This window comes from Populus euphratica, unplaced genomic scaffold (assembly GCF_000495115.2).
Source record: "Populus euphratica unplaced genomic scaffold, PopEup_1.0 scaffold184.1, whole genome shotgun sequence".
Classification (NCBI taxonomy): Eukaryota; Viridiplantae; Streptophyta; class Magnoliopsida; order Malpighiales; family Salicaceae; genus Populus; species Populus euphratica.
In genome coordinates this window covers 427,830-441,352 of record NW_011500065.1, presented here as the reverse complement: position 1 = coordinate 441,352, position 13,523 = coordinate 427,830, and the positions used below count along the sequence as shown (strand labels likewise).

Here is a 13,523-nt window from a genome sequence, read left to right as displayed (position 1 = left end):
CTTGAATCTACAAATCCAGATTCACAAGGAAAGGAAAATAAACTTTATTTTTTTCCTTAAAACAAAATCATAAAATAAAAAATAAATTCCTCTACAACCAGGGGCGGAGCAAGAAAAAAAAACTAAGGGGGCCAAATTAAAAATTATAAGGAATAAAATTAAATTTTTAATTATTTTTACAATATTTATAAAAAAGGGGGCTGGGAAAAAAATTTCCTGCAGGGGCAGGGCCCGGGACCCCTGCCAGCCCCCCCCTGCCTCCGCCACTGTCTACAATATCATATCCGAGGGTTATTACACAGTAATATGGACACATCACTTCAAATAATCACAATTATCAATCAAATGAAATCATCATCAATAATCAATATTTTGACATGAAAAATTCAATAACTTCTAAAAATTTCAAAATTTATTTGGGGTTCGATATCAACCTTGAGAAATAACCGGAGCATGTAGTCGTGCCGCCACTTACGTTGGCGCATCGTGGTTGGCTAACGAGGGAGAGAAGGTTTGTTGGTGGGTTGGTTCGGGTTCATGGTGGAGACAGGAAATGGTGAAGCTAGTGGTTGTTACAGTGCTGCCATGGATGTTTTTATGGATGAGCTCTTGTGACAATGTTGTCTGCATTAATTGTCGGACTGGTGACTCGTAGAGGAGGGAAAGGGACGGGGTGTCCAGGTTCTCTCTCTCTCTCTCTCTGTTTTTTCTATTTCCCTTCCCTTGTGGACCTATCTCTATTTATAATCTCCTTTATTTTTCTTTCCTTTCTTATCTTCTCGAACCTTCTCCCACCTTCTACTCTCTCTCTCCCCGTCATTATCTTCTGATGGCCTTAAGAAGGGGCAAGAACTTTATGTATTATCGTTTCTCTCACTAATTCTTTTTTATTTCTTTTCTTCTGTTTTTTCTTTTATTTTTTTAATTATAAAATGATTATCGCAAAGGGGATGAAAATTATAAAACGGCCGTAAAATAATCAAATTGAATAAAAAAATATAATATTTTAAGATTTTTTTTGAAAATATGCTAAAAAATGGTGGTTAAAAACAAATGGTGACACTTATAAAATGGGCTTCCAATGAAAGATAAATCGAGAAAACATAAGTGGTTGAGCAACAAGGTTTTGATAGAAAGACACAGGAGACGTCTGGAAAGAGGATGGCTAAGCTACGAGGTTTTGATCACAGCCCTTAATCGCATTATTTTCGAATGTTGTCTTCATGAGTGGTGAACATGTCTTCTTATCAATAAATTTATGTGTGTTTGTTTTAGCGATGAAAGGTGAAAGTTGTGGTTTGGATATGAAATTCATTAAAAAAATTATAAAAAATAAAAAATATTAATTTTTATAATTAAATTTTATATATAATTAGATTATACCTGATTATAATCTCAACCACGAAAGTTAAAATAACACTCTTGAATTATTGAGTTATGGCCACTGCTGTGACAGCAAACACAAGGGGGGAACTATAGCTTTGAAAAATAGAAAGTTGCCTTTTCACTTCTTTTTTTATTAATATTGGATATATTTTAATTAATTTTATAAATTTTAAAATTAATATTATAAAAAATTATTTTTTTATTTATACATAAAAGGGTGCGTTAAGAAGCGTAGTATTTCTGGAAAAAATTTAGTTTTTTATTTTAAATTATTTTTTTATATTTTTTAAATTATTTTAATATATTAATATGAAAAATAAATTTTAAAAAATAAAAAATATTAAAAAACAGTTAAAAAGATAATACCCACTACAATTTATCCGGCTTGCCAGTCTATTCTGTTGACTTGTTCACAGTAACGATTCTTCTGAACATTATGAATATATTTGATTTATCTTTCTTTTTTTATTATTTTCTGATTTAAAATGCGGTGTAGTTATGATTATTTTTTATTAAAAAATATATTTAAATAATATTTTTTTTAAATGATATCAAAACACAAATAAAAAAATAACTTTTAAAAAAAAAAATTAAAATGCTTTTTAAACAGAAAAAACGAACATTACATTAATCAAATCGGCTGGGCTGGGATATGCTGAGCCCTCTGATTTATCAATTAGTTAAAATTTCAAGCTGACGAGTTTTATTGCCGTTGAGTGCTTCAACCGAACAACACTGTATTGATTTGATATGTCTGTGTGATTTGGTCCCAGCAGCCTTTTATAGTTGCCAATACGATAGATTATCAGATATGTTCCTACAATTTTGTGCAGCTGTCACTTCCTCTGTAATCTTGTTTGTTTTTATTTTTTAAAATTTTTTATAAAGATTAGGCAAACCAAGTATATAGCACTAATAAGTGATCACTTGTGTTAAAACTTATAGCTTTGATAGTATAATAATCAATGTTATTAAACATGATCTGGACATTGATCTAGTTAAGTTTCTGGTTCATCCAGTGGACCATTATCAGTTCGACTGTTGTGTTCATTGTGCTATAATTAATATGAATATATGCTACAACATATGAATCAAACATGGATAATAAATTGTGAAGTTGTAAATTAAAATTTTTGAGTTTCTTGCTAATGTGCTTGATGTTTTGATAAAATCACCATGACGATCCCAAAATGTATTAGAAAACCATTAGAAATTTACGTATTGCTTTGATCTTCTAGCTACTGCATGTTCTAGATAGTGAAGGACGTAGTTAATTTCTAAGTACTTCGCTCAAAATCCCTCGCATCTTGAGAATTTAATTTGTTTTTTTGTGTAACTCGTGGCAAAGCTAACGCCTATATATAGATAGGCAAAATGGCAAAAATATATGCTCAGAAGCAAGACATTGGCTTGTCTTCGATACCCAACAGTTGGGAAAAGATATGGAAGACCAGGCACAAAACCTTGAGCATGGAAACCTACAGTTAGCAGAAAGAGTAGCGCCACAACCGGCAACAAACCTAGAGCTGACAGTGGAGGAGGTGTTGGAGGAGTATGTAGGATCCTTCGGGTGGTCACAGTTCTTACATGTGCTCTTGGTTTCACTAGCATGGATATTTGATTCACAGAACACATTGGTTACCATCTTCAGTGATGCCCAACCATCTGCTTGGAGATGCATAAATAATTCATCGTCGTCTCTGTGCTTGTCTAGTAGCAGCAATGGTGATGCCTCTTCTGTTTGTGGACTGATGCCAGACACTTGGGAATGGGTCAATGGCCATACAAGTTCCATTATTGCTGAATGGGGTCTCATTTGTGACCGCAGGTTCCTTGCTGCTACACCTGCGTCACTGTTCTTTCTTGGTTCCCTCTTAGGTAATGAACTACATGTCCCGACATTAATCTCTATGAATCTCAGGAATAATCATTTTCATTATCTTAGTTCAGATCCTCTCTGTTCCAGGGGAGCATTTTGGATTAGATGAGTATGAAAAATAATAAATAGTTAAGTCGCTGTCGTTTTTATTATGTGACGAAACACGTACGATAAAAAAGAATGAGAAGATACCAAACAACTTTCTTAAAGAACATTACTTTACGCCTGATTTACAGTGATTAACTTCGTGAAATGTTAATTTGGCAAGCAGGTTCTGCATTTTTTGGCCACCTAGCAGACGCATCCCTGGGCCGAAAAAGAACAGTGCTACTCTCATGTCTCTTAACCTCTGTCACCGCTTTCCTTACATCCCTCTCACCGAACATCTGGGTATATTCTTTGCTTCGATTCGCAAATGGTTTTTCTCGATCTGGAATAGGAATCTGCTGTATTGTTCTAGCTACAGAAGTGGTCGGACGAAAATGGCGTGGTCCAGTTAGTCAATATGGCTTCTTTTTCTTCACTGCAGGATTTCTTTCCCTGCCTTTAATTGCCTATCATACAAGAACAAATTGGAGGAATTTATACAAGATTTTATCACTTCTCCCTCTAGCCTACTCTGTCTTGTTCTTCCCTTTTGTCTCAGAATCTCCGCGCTGGCTTCTTGTTAGGGGAAGGAGCAAAGAAGCCCTTGATGTTTTGAAAACTTTCGCAAGGCTTAATGGCAAGACACTGCCCGAAAACCTCTGTCTTGCCAATCCGTCAGCACCGGGAGAGGGTGGTGAAAATGAAGCGTTGACAAAAAATTGCACAAAAGAAAGCCTGTGGAGGACAAAATGGGCTGCTAAAAGAATGATCACAGTAATGATGGCAGGTTTCGGAATTGGTTTTGTTTACTATGGTGTTCAACTGAATGTTGAGAACCTGAATTTCAACCTTTATTTCTCTGTTGGACTCAACGCATTGATGGAGGTTCCTGCAGTTGTCATCGGTACTATACTCTTGGGCCTCACTGGCCGGCGACTTCTCTTCTCACTCTCTGCTTTTCTAGCTGGGATTTCTTGCCTTCTTTGCATCGTTTTCGCTCATGGAAAACGCGCAAAGAACGCTGACAAATCCAGTACTGGGAATTGGGCTCAACTGGCTATTGAAGGAATTGGTTTCATGGCTGCTTCAGTGGCATTCGATGTCTTGTATGTTTATTGCATTGAGCTATTCCCAACCAATGTGAGAAACTTTGCCGTGTCGCAATCAAGACAAGCCTTGATGTTGGGTGCTTCAATAGCACCATTGCTAGTTGCTGCCGGTCGCTTAAGTCCATCTCTTTCTTTCCTCGTATTTGGGATCCTCTCCATTTTTAGTGGAGTTTTAAGTTGGTGGCTACCTGAGACAAGAAACGCTCCTCTTTATGACACTTTGAAGCAAGAAGAAGAAGATGAGAAAAACAAAGTTGGGAATCAAATTACTCAAGCATAGAGCCTCTTGTAAAGTATATGGAAAAAAATAAATAAAAAAAAAATACTAGTGCTTTTCCATATGTATGTATGATATAGTGCTCTTACAAAAATTCCTAGTTTTTAATTCAAATTTCAATGGTGCAATGTCACAAATTAAGAATTTTAATTCACATTTTTATATATCACAATACCATATGGCTTGTAAAATATCCTTGTATAACTAAAATAAAGATATATTTAAATAAAAATATTATAGTTTTTATTTAAATTTTTAATTTTATGCATCACTATGCTTTTAACATAATAAAAATAATAATAATTCTCATTTGAAACGAAATGATATAAATATCTTTATCGTGAAATAAAAAAATCTTAATTTTCTCACTAGAAAAAAAAAAGTATAAAAATAATTTAATTGGGCCTTCTAGGCTTTTCTATATATGCCTAACCCGACAATGGGCCTCCAATTTAAAACAGAAAATTATATCGAATAAGTTTAGGCCCATCTTCTTAAACCCAAAGAAGCCTACAGAGTGAAAAACCCTAGCGAGGGGAGTTACTGAAACTAGGGCTAGCATGCTATAAACAGCCGCTTCCGCTTCACAGAAAACGCTTCTGCTATCCTCCCAGCTGCAAAGTGTGAGGGAGAGTGATCAAGAAACAGGGAGATGGTGTCGTTGAAGCTCCAAAAGCGGCTTTCCGCTAGCGTTCTAAAGTGTGGGAAAGGCAAGGTTTGGCTTGATCCAAATGAAGTCAACGAAATCTCCATGGCTAACTCTCGTAAATGCCTTCCCCATCTCTTCTCTCTTATTATCATACTTTTAGGAATGGTGATTCCGGAATTCTGTAGTAGTCCAAGGTATCATAGTAATAATAATCATAATCACTTGTTAATCGTCTTTTTAGATTCTGCAGCCCATTTGCAATTTAATCTCACTGGATTTTAAGTTTCTTTTTTGCCAATAGGGTTGGAGGGGTGGTAAAATACTTGTCATTTTTTTAATGAAGTAGTTTTTGTAAGAATTATAAAATTCATCCTCGTTTGTACTTGATTTGGTTTTGGTATTGCAACGTTGTATTTTGGTTGGCTCAATTTCTGACACGATGGAAGCTGCCATGCACCATCATTGATGCTTATAGCAATAAATTCATCTGTGTGGGGTGGGGAACAGTTGCTGTTTGGGTATTGTTTGATTTATGCATTCACTTTGTACAATGCAGGCCAAAACATTAGGAAGTTGGTAAAGGATGGTTTCATCATCAGGAAGCCAACAAAGATTCACTCTCGATCTCGTGCCCGTCGCATGAAGGAAGCCAAGAGAAAGGGAAGGCACTCTGGATATGGTATATTTAATCTGAACCATTTGACTATTTAGAGTTTGCAATTTTAATTGTATGTTTGAGCTTGGGAGTTGTTGAAGAATGGAGCTCTATGAAATATTTTTTGGAAAAAAACCCAAGTTTTTTCTGTAGAAGTAGGCCACTGTTCATGTGTTATATTCTTCTGTTTGTATCTCTATCCTGGACTTTCACTAATATTTGTTTTGAACTCGATTTATTAGACATGTGAAAAAAAAGTTCTTAAGAGAAAAACTGAAATTTTTAGATGGCATACCTATTAATTACATTGGGAATGGTGCTATGAGTTCTTTTATTCATATCATTTGTCTTTGGCTGGTTCATTTCCTATATGTTTTGTGGGAAAAAGCTTGCTAACTAAAAGCTCTTTAAAACTACTCTAGGTAAGCGCAAGGGTACAAGGGAGGCTAGGTTGCCAACTAAAGTTCTCTGGATGAGGAGAATGCGTGTCCTCAGGCGGCTGCTTTGTAAGTACAGGGAGTCCAAGAAGATTGACAAGCACATGTACCATGACATGTACATGAAGGTGAAGGGTAATGTCTTCAAGAACAAGAGAGTTCTTATGGAGAGCATTCACAAGTCAAAGGCTGAAAAGGCTAGAGAGAAGACTTTGTCTGACCAGTTTGAGGCTAAGAGGGCAAAGAACAAGGCAAGCAGAGAAAGGAAATTTGCTAGGAGGGAGGAACGTTTGGCCCAGGTAAGATGTATAGCAGCATTGATATAGTTACTCGATGCTTGAAATTTATTGTTCTTTATTGATTTGTTTGGTAAGATAGTTGAACCTTGGCTGTATTTCCCTGTTATAACCATGTTAAGAACATGGGAATATCAAAGATTAGGTTCTTTTTGTTTAGTCCTCTTGATAAGTGAAGTGTGATCCTTTTAGTCACATAATCTTGTAAGTGTTTAGCGGATCATTTTGTGAGTTTTCAATTCGTATCATGTGGTGAGTGCAATGATTATGAGTGAATTTCAATCTGCTCAAATCTTGATGATTTTTTCTATCATTCTCAATTGAATCTTATAAAAGAATCAAAATCAGAAGTTTTATGTAGATCCCTATTGGATTCCCGCTATTGCAAGGGAAGTTGAAATATTTTTGTTTTGATTTTGTTCAGGGACCTGGCGCAGAGAAACCAGTAGTTGCACCACCTGCTGCTGCCGCACCTCAACCAGCCCAGTAAGCATCTTTTTGACAGGATTTTACATGCATTAAAAACCCACTTGTTGTGGTTCAACATCTTGATCTTTTTTTTTCTTTGGCTTACAGGGGATCAAAGAAATCCAAGAAGTGAGAACCTAATTAAGAGCTCCAAGAATTCTAGACTTTAGATCATCATTGTGTCCTTGGTGTTAGTTTTGTTCATGTGCTTTTTTGTTGCTGGGACCTCGTTGCTTTATATCGTAGATGGATGATGAACATATTTTTGCACTTGACAATCTGTTTTTAATTATTGTTCCTTGATGAAATTCCAATTTCTTGGAGTTTTTCTGTATTTCTTTATATGACGATACCAGGCCATTGCTGCGTCCTTTCTCAAGGGGCATGTGGTATGGTGCAGCTGAATTGTTTCAAAGAATGAAAACCTTGAGAATTGTAGGATCTATTCGACATCAATTTCAAGAGATCAGCTATGATGCGAGGATAGCGCACGAAATATTTATTTCAAAATTAAATGTGGATATGGAACAAGGCAGTGTATTTGGATTTTCCCGCATTGATGATTCATTAGTTACACTTATTTCAGAAACACATACTAAAGTATCGTTTTTAGTTCCCTGTCTAGAATTAAGAGTGTTTTTTAAACTTAGCACGTTATTTTTATTTTTTTAATAAAATAGCAAAAGCGAAAAAGTAGTTTAGCTAGGGAACGAGCACACTTGAATGAGTATAGCATCTCTTGATAGTAGCGAATAGCATTTGTAACCACCAAAATCATATGAAATTGCCTGTTTATCTTGTTTTTCTCTAGGTTTAACTTTAAGCCATGCTCTAGCTGCATTATCAGTCTCCATCAAATCTTAAAATATTAAATTGCTATTTAGAAGGATTAATACATGTCATATGCAATGTACTTTTCAAGGCCATATTTCTTAACTTAATATTGAAGTTACTTATGATATAAAACTCTTAATTAATGCATGTATATTTGATATAATATATAGTTCAATGTGATTGTCAATTCGAGACAAATATAAAAATGAACTTCAATTAATGAACTCCAATTATTGTTTGTATCTTCTTCACTGATAGTAGAAACAATGAATAAACTTCATTATTTACATCATTAATAACTGTAATTAATAATTTTTTCTTATACATACCATAAAGGTGAGTAGCATCAATACTAATTAAAGAATGACTATTGAAACCCATCAATTGAAGCACCAAATACCCAAAATGCTTTTCCAAATATTATCTTATTGTTATTAAGCATTTTATGATTCCAAGTGATAATTATTTCTAAATTTAAATATGTGATAGCCACCAACATTCTACGTAGATTTTAAAATATTCTTTATATGTATCAAATAACCACTCTAATATCTTTTTTTGGTCATCTACGCCTTCCAATAGAAAACGTAATGCTTATAATCCCTCTCTACAATACCTTAACCATTATAACACTCATACTTAAATATCTCTTCAGAATTGTCAACATCATCTCAATAATGAGATTTGAGTCAACCTGATAATAATGTTTAAAATATAAAGGTTTTGACGTATGTATGGCCCTTTAAATTTTGAAAATTTTCATGAATTAGATTTTTGATGATATTTTTCATGCAAATATCATCTACAAACTAGTTCCTAAACACATTGTAACTACACACATAAGTTTTAATTTAATGATGAACCTTGTATTGCAATGAGTTTTTTATATGCCATATTTTTACTATAGTAATACATTCAAATTTGTTTTTTTTTTAATCTCTAATTCATCAACTAATAAGCTTAGATGCCTACGACAATTAACCTAGATATTGTATCTATATTGGTTATCTATATTCACAACCTTAACTTCAGGAGTAGGAGGAGCCATATAGTGATTAACAAGCTCAACTAACTCAGTATCAGTATCCTTATTTTCCTCCTCAATGTCAATTTTATCAATGTGATGGTCATCTTCATTGTTACTTGATTTAGATTCTTCATAGAAATATGAAACAGATGTCATACTTAACTAAGGTTCCACATTAACAATTTCCTCCACTAATATTTTTCTACTTACATTGCCACCTAACCTAGATGACTAGCTGCTTATGATACTTGTGTGATTCTTTGAGAGTTATTTGGAACCTAAGTCAACTCCATATTAAAAGAGTTTCTTTATCTAGATCTATTATTGAAATAGAGCTCTAGCATATTAATCTCATTAATCACTGTAAACTCAAACATTAAATTTATACTTTCATGAATACATAGTGGTACACCAAAATAATAAGCTTGATTGACACAATCAGCAACAACCTAAAATCATTGATTATTTTATAAAATAACCTAATTATCAACTCAAATTATATCTAATTAACATAATTCTTAATTTAAAATCCTAACATTTTATGAAATCAAGTTAACACATGTTAACATGAATTACATTTAATTCATTAAGAAGAAATTATTAATATACCTCTAAATGTATAATGTGGGTTGTGATTGTAACTAATGGTGGATGTTTTGGTTGGAAAATGGATGATTTGCAATGAGGAGAGAGAGAGAGAGAGAGGAAGATTGCTGGCACTAGTTAAAGGGGAGGGGTGGATGGTTGTGGGGAGAGAGGGGAGGGGTGGATGGTTGTGGGGAGAGAGGGGAGGGGTGGATGGTTGTGGGGAGAGAGAGAGAGAGGAGCAAAGAAAAAGAAAAAAAGAAAGAAAAGGGCTAATAATATAAATTTCACATAACATTATAGATGCCATGTGTAACATGCAACTCGTGTATCGCAGTTGCTATCTACAACTTCTAAAACCATGCTATATTCATAAATATTTTCTTTTCCTGTACATTTCATGAAACAAAATTGATATTTACAATTTAAGTATTGTAGTTTCCATCTGTGACTTGTGAAAACTGTGATTATATCTCTAGATATTTTTTTTATTTATCATAAAAAATTTAATAACTGTGCTAAAAAGAAAATCCAAAAAAGCTAGAATAAAGGTGTTGAAGACAACAATATTGTCTGCATATATATGTATTTTGGATTTGAGTGGTTTATAGACATGTCCTTGCTACCATGAGGTCTTAATGCTTCGTGTGATCGCATGCCAAAACATGAAACGCCAACCCATTTTCGATCCCAAGATGAAAAACCATTTCTAATTCTCGAGCAACTTGACAGTGGCTTTACGGCTTATGTAAACCGTACTTCCGCATTTAAGCCACTTGCTAGGATGGGAAACGAGTCTAGGATGGCCTAGAGCGCCTACAAGAAATTGAGGCACAAAATGATGCATTCGTGCAAGAAGAAAACTTGAAGAGAAATATTATAGAGCCTCATGCTATTATATGCTGCAGTTTCTTGTAAAATCTGGCCGATGTGCCACTAACTGGAAAACAAATCAGCACAAAAACCTTCCTCATTTTCTTACCAGAAAATAGAAATTGAGTTTCAAGAAATGACAGATTCAAAAATCCAGGATAACAAGGGAAACAACAGTGTAAATTGAGGAGGCTTTTGACCTGAGTTCATGCGACGTCAAAATGTGGACTCCTATGAAACTAACAAGGTCATAGCTCCATCCACTACAGATTTTGCGCCCCTCTGATCAACATTTTATCTGGTATTCAATTGCGTGCATTTAGCTCATGCACTAACAACCAACAACTCCTCCAAAAGATTGATGCTTATGACAAAGCATTCTTGGTACTGCATAGGTATTCCCAGTATCGATTTAGCATGTGATCATTTGGTCTAACCTGCTCCCACTTTCCTGTGCAGAATATTGCATGTGCATCAGCAGCATACCTACAAGAAATTAGACAAAAGTTTATCAGAGTTTCCCATGATAAAGTTAATACAGTTTTAAAGAAAGAAAGTATCTATCATGATGAAAAAATAATAATTACACTTACTTTCCAACACCAGGCAACTGAGTGACATGGGTCCAGTCCTCCTGTAAATAGTCTTCAGATAATCGCTGTACCATCTTTGCTCTCCTCTTTTGTAAACCTAGACTTTTAATTGCTCTTTCAATCTCCTCTGTGGCAACCCCAGTGGCAGCCTTAGCATCAGGACACAGAGTAAAGAGGTCTGCTACAACTCTTTCAGCCTGCATTTAGCTATGTTCTATTTAAGTAAACTGACTGCATCAATGCTTATGCAGTGATCCCTTCATGTTTGACAAGAGACTTGAAATCTTGTTGAAATCAAGCGGATGAAGAATAATTGAAAAAGTTTTTTGTTAGCAACATTCAACCCAATTTTCTGCCAAGTAGTGATAGGAGAAGGGGATAAATTGAGATACAGATTAGGATTGCTACTCAGAAAACACATCAAGAACCAAATCAAGCAATACCACAAAACCAAACCAATCCTTAACTGAAGGCCTGTTGAGGGACTGAGAGGGTGGGTGGGGTTTCAAAAGGGAAGAAATCCAACCAGGTCTCTATTGTGGGAGGAATCAAGGCTTGTGCTTCATGATGCTCAATCATATTTATGCATTCATATTGTAATCTTCTTATTGTTATAGCTTAACTCCCCTATTCAAAATAGAAAGAAAGAAACTCTAATCCAAAATGGAAAACCTAATGTTTCATGCTAAGTCACAATAACCAGTACAAGATCTCTCCTTCCATTTTATTCCAGTCCAGTTCGTCTTGCCATAATATCAACATTTAGCAATCAAATCCCATGAGCTATGATGCCCAAAATCTAAGAGTCATACATCTGCTTGTGTGGTGAGCAACTTGTTTAGGCACTCCAAAAGATGACACAGTTGGCAGTATAAATAAAATCTTTGAATAACATTTGATGTTGTCGTTGTTGAGAGCCATCACCATAGTCTTATAGGAACAAGAATGATAGCAAATAAATTTGCAAGCCATGATCAAAGGCAGAGATTTTTCTTTCCATAGAGACTACATCTAGATCTATAGAGTCTCCTAATTGCAGGTTCAACATAAATTTGCAAGACGTGAACTGATTGTTCTTGGTTTCTAATTACATAGAACTTGGTCGAGAAATGGAATAGCACCTGTCACCAGACAATAGATAGGTACAAAACTAAAAAGCTGGTGTTTTTAACAAAAGACATGAAACCATGCAATTTTTTTTTTAAAAAAAAAATCCAGCCGGAGAAATATATCAAGGAACCCTAAAAAATTGATTGATAACAAAGAGGACTTAGCTCTTTAGAGAGTCTTAACTACTACAGTTTGTAGATGCTCTACATAACGCCTTGTACATCCTCGACAGGCAAAAAGAACATAAAAAATCACTCAAATGAGCACAATAATTAAGAGGGCAAGACCACCTTCCAATGCCTTGGGAATAATCCAGAGTAAGAGTTGGCTGCGTTCAAAATCTCAGGCCAGTTTAAAGTTTGCTTACAATTACTTTAAGTTTTATTCAAAAACACAGTGGGAAAGTACACAACGTAGCGGTACAAAAAAGAAAACCTTCCACTTCTAAGAAGCTGTCAAACAATGAAAGAAGTGTAAATCCTACATGAATTATCCATCCTCATTCCTATTTGTATGGGGAAATAATTTCCAAGATCTTTTACAGATAAATAGCACCATAAAGTTTCAATTTTTTTTTTTTTAATTTGAAGGTCAGTACTTTTTAATTACAACATCCAAACAAGTCTTCTAAACCAGACCCAATTATCAACAGTACATTAACAACTAAAATTCACAAAGTAATCAGCTAAAAGGTTAAACATTCACGCATACCCACAAATATCAATTTCAAGAAGAAAATAAAACCACCAAAAGAACAGGAAAAGACTGACTTTGAGAGCATATAGAGTACCCGAGTACCAGCAGTGCGATTAAGGAGCATACAAATGACCAAAACTCTCCAGGGGTCATGTGCATGATTATGCAAGAACCCAAATTCAGATTGTGGTGGCTTCCATGTGTTGTCTGCTGTTTTCCTTTCGTAAGCCTCATCAAACTTGTTGTAATAAGGACTAGTAGTACCAGAAGGAAGTGACGTTTTAGTCCCTTCTTTCTTCTTCTTAGACCTGCCATTGACATTGGCATCCTTCTCTATATCTTCTTCCTGATTCGAAATTGGCTTCTTCTTTCTCCTCTTTGCCTTGTTGGAATTGCTGCATTCTTCTAAGTCTAACTCACCTACTCTTGAGCTTTCCATGCTCAACTGCATTGCCATTGGGTGTCAGAAATGCTCGTCTTATGCAGTTTCCTTCTGCTGGACTCTTTTGTAGTCAATCCAATGTTTTCAGGCCCATTACACCTCTTGCAGGCTTGCAGCTTA

At 35.0% G+C, this 13,523-nt stretch overlaps 3 protein-coding genes across 4 annotated transcripts; 2 read left to right on the top strand and 1 right to left on the bottom strand.

Annotated features, from left to right (window-relative positions):
• Nucleotides 1-2,293: 2,293 nt before the first annotated feature.
• LOC105108241 (organic cation/carnitine transporter 1-like) lies at nt 2,294-4,863 on the top strand. The gene is made up of 2 exons (XM_011002486.1): nt 2,294-3,264; nt 3,537-4,863. The coding sequence occupies exons 1-2, from the start codon at nt 2,829-2,831 to the stop codon at nt 4,739-4,741; spliced, it is 1,641 nt and encodes a 546-aa protein (XP_011000788.1). The 5' UTR covers nt 2,294-2,828; the 3' UTR covers nt 4,742-4,863.
• A 417-nt stretch (nt 4,864-5,280) lies between these two features.
• Nucleotides 5,281-7,707, top strand: LOC105108240 (60S ribosomal protein L19-3-like). The gene is made up of 5 exons (XM_011002484.1): nt 5,281-5,502; nt 5,944-6,066; nt 6,465-6,778; nt 7,200-7,261; nt 7,352-7,707. Exons 1-5 carry the CDS (start codon nt 5,391-5,393, stop codon nt 7,374-7,376), a joined length of 636 nt encoding a protein of 211 aa, XP_011000786.1. The 5' UTR covers nt 5,281-5,390; the 3' UTR covers nt 7,377-7,707.
• Nucleotides 7,708-10,277: 2,570 nt separating this feature from the next.
• LOC105108239 (methyl-CpG-binding domain protein 4-like) lies at nt 10,278-13,485 on the bottom strand. 2 transcript variants are annotated; one of them, XR_839007.1, is made up of 4 exons: nt 13,056-13,485; nt 11,156-11,352; nt 10,763-11,048; nt 10,278-10,505 (listed from the first exon to the last, which is right to left on the bottom strand). XR_839007.1 is itself a non-coding variant. In XM_011002483.1 (3 exons), the coding sequence occupies exons 1-3, from the start codon at nt 13,416-13,418 to the stop codon at nt 10,928-10,930; spliced, it is 681 nt and encodes a 226-aa protein (XP_011000785.1). In that variant the 5' UTR covers nt 13,419-13,485; the 3' UTR covers nt 10,631-10,927. The 2 variants fall into 2 exon arrangements, 1 of the variants encoding a protein (XP_011000785.1); XM_011002483.1 differs by lacking the exon at nt 10,278-10,505 and having other exon boundaries at nt 10,631-11,048.
• Between the last annotated feature and the right edge of the window lie 38 nt (nt 13,486-13,523).